The 8239-nt window shown below is 35.8% G+C and overlaps 1 protein-coding gene across 1 annotated transcript in view; it reads left to right on the top strand.

Annotated features, from left to right (window-relative positions):
- LOC114030016 (aldehyde oxidase 4-like) overlaps positions 1-8239 on the top strand; it is an 88941-nt gene that overhangs the window by 61702 nt on the left and 19000 nt on the right. The window contains 5 exon segments of the mRNA XM_027844680.1: positions 916-946; positions 949-1011; positions 4634-4758; positions 6884-7017; positions 7062-7098. Of these exon segments, the coding sequence (XP_027700481.1) occupies positions 916-946; positions 949-1011; positions 4634-4758; positions 6884-7017; positions 7062-7098 (390 nt within the window).

The raw sequence follows: 8239 nt of genomic DNA, 5'->3' as shown, positions 1-8239 counted from the left end.
AGAGAGAGAGAGAGAGAGAGAGAGAGAGAGAGAGAGAGAGAGAGAGAATCTAAACCTATGTTCTCTAGTTCCAAAGCCACTTTTCCCACTGTTCCCCAATACCTCCTTAGACAAATGGAAGTATAAAGATTTACACAATGATTATTGGGAAGACTGGCCGGAAGCCTGTAGGATTTTTGACATCTCTGTTACACAGCAGGACCTGTGAAATCTTTATGGATTTTGATAACTACCAGACACATCTCAAATGACTGTGCAAATCAGGAGAGAAAAAAAGAACATACCCAGGTTATGAACCCCTCCCCTACAGAAAAGAGTGAGAGGGTGAGTGAGGCTGTGGTGAGGATGATCTCAGTATGGCTACCTGAGAGAATGAGTCAATTTATGCCAAAGAAAGTAAGGAACTGAAAGTGCACATCCAAATCTGACAAGACTAAGAGCAAGGGGCAAGGAGAAGAAGGGAAATAGAGAGGGAAGGCCTATTAACCCTCTGCGTAGTATGCATACCAGTGGAAAAATGGTGATAAGAGCTGCAAAATTAGATTCTGTAGAATGCAACTTAGCTGAATCATTGGTTTTATGAGCTCCATCTACTTCTTTTTGGAAGAGATTGCCTGAAGTGCAGTGGGGCAACACAAGGTGACGTAGGGCAGAGGGTATTTTTCATATTACGTAACACCAGCTACTTGAGAATAAGCACTAATTTCTTTTCTAATCTCTCAAATCCTTTTTCCGTAGTAGGCACTCAATAAACCCATGGAATGAGTAAGTGATGTAAATGATATTTATGAACCAATCAAAATCATACTTCAGTTTACTTTATTGTCACTGAAATAGGTAGGGAAGGACAACTAATAATGGTATTAAAACTCCTCTGAAAAATATTAATACACCCTTCTATTGTTCTCTCCACAGGATGCCATAAAATATAATTCCTTTTTTTTAAATAGAAGAAAATAGAAAAAGGAAATGTAGACAAAGCATTTAAATATGTAGATGAAATAATTGAAGGTAAGTTTTTCTTTATCTGGGATGAGGAACTTGCAGGTGGTCTTCAGAGAGGTAGTAATGTGAACTACAAATTGGAGAGAGATTGGGTCTGGATATATCAATATATAAGTAATATATATAGAAATGAAAATTGAAACCATGTAACCTGGGTACTGAGAAGAAACAGAAAAAGGCTCAGGACAAATTTTTGTCAGATATTCATGATTGGGAAAGTGGGGAATATGGCTATAGTGTAGAACATTGAGGCAGAAAAGGAGATGAAGAAGCAGTCTTATTGGTAGGAGAACCAGAGGACAGTAACATCATGAGATCCAGGAAGAGGGATGGCCAATAGTGCTCAATGCAATTTTTTAAATTTTAGAATGGGAATGTGATTTAATATGTGAAAGGAGTTTAAAAATGAGAAAACTCTGCTAACAAAGATCAACAATTGTTTTTCAAATTATTATCTTAAGTATATCTTAAGCAACATGCCCATGGTTATACATCTAGTACGTGTGTGACAGAAAGGTTTTGATCCCAGGTCTTCCTGACTTCCAGCCTAAGACTCTATCCAGTACACCAAACTGGCTTAATAAGCAAATACAATGTAGGGAATGAATTATGTAATTCAATTTCTTAACATTTTAATATTTAGAAAGTGATTTTATCATGATATGTAAGGAAAGTGTTATTATACCCATTCAATAGTTGAAGAAACTGAGGTTCTGGAAGATAAAAACACTTATACATGGTTACAAAGCTAATGGTCCATGATGGAGTCAAAATTTGAAGCAGAGTTCCTGATGCTATTAAATGTTCCTTCTGCTTTGCTATGTTGCTTCTCATCATAACTATCAAATGCTGCCCAAAGTTCCTTGCTTCAGTGGTTTGCCAGATTCTATCTTGAAATTCATGAAATAGACTCAGAGCTTTTATAGACCCTCCCAGTCACACTCCCTTTGATATCCTTCTCTCCATAGGAGATGTGTACAGAAGAATATAGATGAGACAATTACTGCTGTTTTTTCCCTCTAGATTTTCATGGTCTAAAGAAAAAAAAAAGAACTTCATGATACAGATACTTTTGTTTCATCTCCTTGCAAGAGACAATCAACCCTCCCCCACTGAGAAGTGTCATTCTTTTTCAGTGAATGCAGTTCAAATCCATTCTAAAGGTCAAAGGAATGAAGGTTTCTTTCCATATCATCTGATCAAAACTTCTAATCCCTAAAAAATGCCTTTTGGCAGTTATTTTTCAGACGACCGTATGCCGTAGTAGAGTACATAAATCTAATATCTATCTGTCTATCTATCTATACATACATACACACATATATATGTATGTACATATGTATATATGTATGTATACATGTGGATGCATATGTATATATACACCTATGAATACACATATACATGTATAGATATGTTTGTGTCTCTCTCTCCAGTCTAAAGTCTCTACAACAGAGAAACCCTGCAAGCATCAGGGACAACTTGTCCATATAAATCAATTTCTCATGGTCATTTTTCTGAGCAATATGGAAATTATCATGGCAAGATTGGTATTGGTTCATTAATGTATATGGAAAATACAGAAACATGGTACTACTTTAGTCCTTTTCCTTCGGGACAATGTCCTAGGAGAAAAACGTGTGTGGTTTGAGGCTTCTTAAATGTTTGCTCCTACTTTAGATATTATCTTCACTCATCTGTATATGTTATTCTTAACCAGCAGAGGTCGCAATGACATGGATTAAATTTCAGTTTCTTTCTCACTTGTGTTGGCCATAAAAAATCTTTAAAGTCAATAATAAAGCTAAAACAGATCAATATATTCTAAAGTTATGATTCAGTATCCTTCTGATCCATAAAACAGATGAGCTGAAACCCAAGAGGGAGAAAGGAGAATCTGATGTCACATTCGATAGCATTGCTTAATGACCAAATGTACATAAACAATAACTTTAGCTCACGCCATCCCAAAGCTATGCCTGTTGACTAAAATATTTAAAAATTTAACAAACTGCCCATAATAAAGCAGGCTATCCACCTTCTGACAGAATGGGGAGGGATTTTGGGTGCAGATTGGGACATAAATGTTTTGGATGTGGCCAATATAGGAATTTGTTTATTTGGCTATAACCCTTTTCACAAGGGTTTGGTCTTTTTATCTTATTTTTAATTGGGGGATATCATAAGAGAAAATGTATTTTTGTTCATTGAAAAAAATTAACTTAAAAAGACTTATCTAGCATCTCTGAGTTGTTAGGATGATTGGATCAGGAACATGTAACTTGGTCTAACTTTGGCCCCCTTTGAAGGAAATCAGGAATATAGGCAAGCTAGGAAGAACTCAAACATTATACCAAACATAAAAGTGTTTGTATTAAACTCCATTATAATGTTGCCTTTGCATTCATCATACGTAGTGCTTTTGAAAAAGAAAAGGAGCTTACCAAATAATAGAAAATGAAAAAATAGAATGAATTGTACTGAAAGAAAATTCATCCTGCTTCTGGGATTGATTTTTCCCTAAGTGGAACTTAACTCCTGTGAGTGTACAAGTACCCTACAAGGATTGGGAATATATGCCAATAAGAGTTGCTTCTCAGTCAAGGAGACCTAAATTGATATTCAAGGTGAAATGCTTTAATACAACGGAGAATAAAATATCCACAGTATGACTGAATAACAGTCCTAAAAGTGCATATAGTAAACATAATGTGAAATGCCAGAATTTGTGTATATCTCAGGTGAGGAACACTGAGTTCCATAACCAGGATAGGTTCCCAATTTCTCAATTTCAAGAAGCAGAATAATTGTTAAGCTTCAGATCTGAATGTCACTAGAATTATAATTATAGATCAGCAGCATTAATGTCTATATGTTTTAGGAAAAGGTGTGATCAGTTCTAAAGAAACTACAGGATAATGTAATATGTCATTTGCCAAAGAAAAGGAAAAAAAAGACTCTAGATATTTTCTCAGTTTGTATAAAAGTTATCAGGACAGAGAAAGGAAATGATGAATCCTCAATCAAATATTTCTATTCTGATGACGCCAAACAAAATTTTTTTAGAAAGTTAGGTTGTATCAGGGCTTCTTAAACTTTTGTGTGTGTCCATGGCCCTCTTTGGCAGTCTAATGAAACTGATGGACCTCTCCTTAGAATAATGCTTTTAAATGCATAAAAGGGAAAAAAATACAGGATTATAAAGGAAATCAATCACAATAAAAGAAAAGTGTAAAATTTTCCTGTAGGAGTTCACAAATATCTCTGAACTCTTTACAAACCTCTTTGGAGTTCATGTTTAACCTCATTTTAAACCAAATTAAAATCCCCCTCCCCCCACTTACCATAGATTCATAGAAGGTTAGAGGTGGAAAAAACCTTAGAAAACATCTAGACCCATATCTTCATCTCATAGATAGGGAAGCTGAGGCACAGAGAGACTCTGTCTTTTGTTCCAGGTCAGGGAGCTAGTTAAAGATGGAGTCAGGACTAGAGTATATCATTTTAAATCAAAAGAAATAAAGTAGCCATTTTAAGCTAATATAGGTTTCTTTGAATAGAATGAAAATAATAAATGATTATGACCTAGTAAAGACTTTCTTTTCCTTTCCTTTCCTGATGGTTATAACAGGTGAAGTCCATGTTGAAGGGCAAGAACATTTTTATATGGAAACACAAACTATCCTGGTACACCCAACAAGAGAAGATAAAGAAATGGTGATACACGCAGGAATGCAGTATCCAACTCATGTTCAGGTAAAATGGAGCATTTTCAGAGAGCTATGTCTTCTTTCCTCTTTGGGGCCGTGCCTTAAGTTTGTTATTGGATGGATCCCACCACAGTATCATCATAGACATGGCATAATGGTTCCCTGGTCTTTGGATACTACATCATCACCTTCTTTTCTAGTACATTGGCTACTGATGAAATTGAGGATTTTAAAAACAGAAACAAAAATAAGACAGGAGGTTCCTTAAAAAGCTTTCAAAACAATTAGAACATTTCCTACATTCCCAAATTCTATAACTAGGTTCTATTTCTCTTCAGGAACCAGATTATATATCAACTAAGTTAAAAGAAAACAAGTTTCAAAATCTACATTATTGTTTGAAAGATCCTTTTCTAAATGTTGGTTTGATTGTCGTGTAGAACTTGCCTACATTAGCCAATTATGCATGTATGAAAATATGATATATGGACTTTATTTAGGATTTTAGACCAACTCTATTTGGTATAACAATCTGCATTGTTCTTTTTATGAGATGAAATAATGTTTCTGCAATAGCAGAAGAAAATAGCACCACCAGATTAATTTCCTCTCAAATAGGCATTTGTCTCATATCATTCTATCTGCAAAAGCAGATGCAGCAAAAATAATTGTAGCTGATTATGATAATTCCACATTCAAGGAAATTCTACCTGTATTTCCATTACATAATAAATTTTCGATCTGTACAAGTGAACAGAATGAGAAAAACATATACAGTAGCCACAACAATGTAAATGAAAAGAATGACTACAAAAGTGAAACTGAATGCTGTGAAATTATAAACACCAAGCTTAATACCAAAGAATTAATATGAGAAGAGATTTTTCCTATTATTAGCAGAGGTTGGGGACCCTGGGTGATAAACACTACAAATTATTTCAGACATATTTGATGTATTGGTTGATTTTCCTGAAATGAAAATTTTCAGCCTTGACTCCCCAAGCAAATAGCATATAGATTTTGCTTTCAGTAACAGTCTTGATTTCTAATTCATCTTCATTGTTTATCTGCTTTTTGGTTTTTCTTTTTAATGAATTAATTTATTTCACTTGGCAAAAATATTACAAATCCAGCCTTAGTCTTTTTCTTGAGCCTTAATTCCATATCACCAGTTGTTTTATTTTTTATCATCTCAAATTGGATACACCATAAATGTCTCAAGTTCAATATGTCCAAAACAGAAGTTATCTCTCCCTTGCCACCGCCAAATACTTGCCCCTTCCTAACTTCCCTATTCCTTAAGGCACTAGCATTCTCAGTCACCCAGGTTCACAACCTTGATGTTATCCTTAACTAACTCTTTACTCACACTCACACCATGTATCCAATCTATATTAATGTGTAATCAAGTTTTGTAGTTTCTACCTTCATGTTTCTATTATATGTCCCCTTCCTGGCATTCACACAGCCTCTGCCCTGGTTCAGGCCTTCTTTACTTCATGCGTGGACTATTGCAATCACCATCTAATTGGTCTTCCTACTTAGTTTCCCCACACTCCAGTAAATCCTCCATTCAGCTGGCCAAGTGATTATCCTAAAGTTCAGATCTGAACACATCTTACCCTTCCATCCACTACCACCAATAATTTCCAGTGACTCCTTTGTACTTCTAGAATCAAATGCAATACGCTCTTTTGAAATTTAAGGACTTTTATAATATGACTCCTTCCTATAATCCACCATCACTGGCTGATCCTTGAATAGGACAGACTCCTCATCCCTTGACTATACCTTTTTTCCTGACCATTCTTCATGCCAAGAATTACTCTCCCTCCTCACTTCCATTCAGCTTCCATGAACTCCTTTAAGACAGCTAAAAATCTTCCTTTTGCAGGAGATCTTTCCAGTCCCACCCTTAACTGCTAACACCTTCTTTCTGGCATTTTCTTTCATTTCCCCTGAAATTATTTTGAGCGCCGTTAGTGCTTCTTCCCTCTCCCCACCCCATCTTTGTAACTCCGGAAGTTAGCACAGTGCTTGGCAAATAGCAAGCACTTCATAAAAGCTTGTTAACTGACTGATGCATCTAATTAGTTATTATTCTAATCTTATCATTTTATCTATAAAACTTAAATTAATGCATCATAAAAACCAAGCACTGCCTCTTGCAGAATTTCGTAGCTGCTGCTTTGGGTGTCCCAAGGAGCAGGATCATGTGCCACATGAAACGAACTGGTGGAGCCTTTGGAGGGAAAGTGACCAAGCCTGCTGTGCTGGAAGCTGTGGCTGCAGTGGCTGCTCACAAGTAAGGTTTTTTTTTAACTTAACAGGCTAATAATTATATGAAAGGCTCAGTCAGGAGGAGCTATGTGGCTCAGTGGAGAGAGTACTAGACTTAGAGTCAGGAAAACCTGAGTTCAAATCCTGCCTTAGACACAATATCTGTGCAAGCCTGGCCAAACCACTTAAACTTTCCATGCTTCAGTTTCCTCATCTGTAAAATAAAGATAATAATTGTATCAATCTCCAACAGTAAGTGTTAAGATCAAATGATATAATAGGTGCTTTGGAAACCTTATAGCACTATATAAATGCTATCATCAACAATATGAAAAATTCTAGTACTAAATATGATCTTTTGGTCTTGCTTAATAATTCTATCCAGGGGCAGCTAGGTGGCACAGTGGATAGAGCACCCTGAAGTCAGGAGGGCCTGAGTTCAAATCCAGCCTCAGACCAAACACTTGACACGTACTAGCTGTGTGACCCTGGGCAAGTCACTTAAGCCCAATTGCCTAAAAATTAAAAAAACAAAAAGAAATAATTCCATCCAGGCATTTTTGTTCATTGTATTTCACCTATCATTGTCTTCAAAATACTGAATTTTGCTGGTTTCTACCAAAATTGTATTTTTTTAATTCAAAAGGATAATTCAAAATGGGAAGTAAAACTACATTATGAACAAAGTAACAGATAATTTAGGGCACATGGCAATGCCTGGCCATGGATTCTCCTGGATCTGTACTATTAGTAGTGGCTTTTTTTTTGGAAGGTAAAAGGGGACATTGCAAAGTTTCTAAGAATCACAAATGTTCTCTATAACTACAGCTCACTGCATGCCTTTGATATTTTATGTAATACATTACAGACAGCAGAATATAGGAAAGAAAGCATACAAGTGTCCAGTGTGATATATTCATAATCCATGGCAGGCAACACTGGAACCTCATTCTCATTGGAACTGTATCAAAGAGGGATGAACATTACACACTCAGGTGAATATAGAAGTCTATCTTATCCAACAAGAAATGGAGGGGAAGAGGATAATAGAAAGAGAGAGTGATATAAGAGAGGGCAGACTGAAGAAGGAAATGATCAACAACAAAACAGACTTTTAGGAGGAACAGGAAGGCACCTTCACAAAAATTGACCATGTATCAGGTTGTAAAAACCTCACAAATGAATGCAGAAAAGCAGAAATATTTAAATGCACCCTTTCATTCCATAATGCAACAAAATTGCATTCA

The sequence above is a fragment of the Vombatus ursinus genome, unplaced genomic scaffold, assembly GCF_900497805.2.
Source record: "Vombatus ursinus unplaced genomic scaffold, bare-nosed wombat genome assembly UNPS02005226.1, whole genome shotgun sequence".
Classification (NCBI taxonomy): Eukaryota; Metazoa; Chordata; class Mammalia; order Diprotodontia; family Vombatidae; genus Vombatus; species Vombatus ursinus.
The sequence above is the reverse complement of the archived record's forward strand: the minus strand, read 5'-3'. Positions and strand labels throughout refer to the sequence as shown.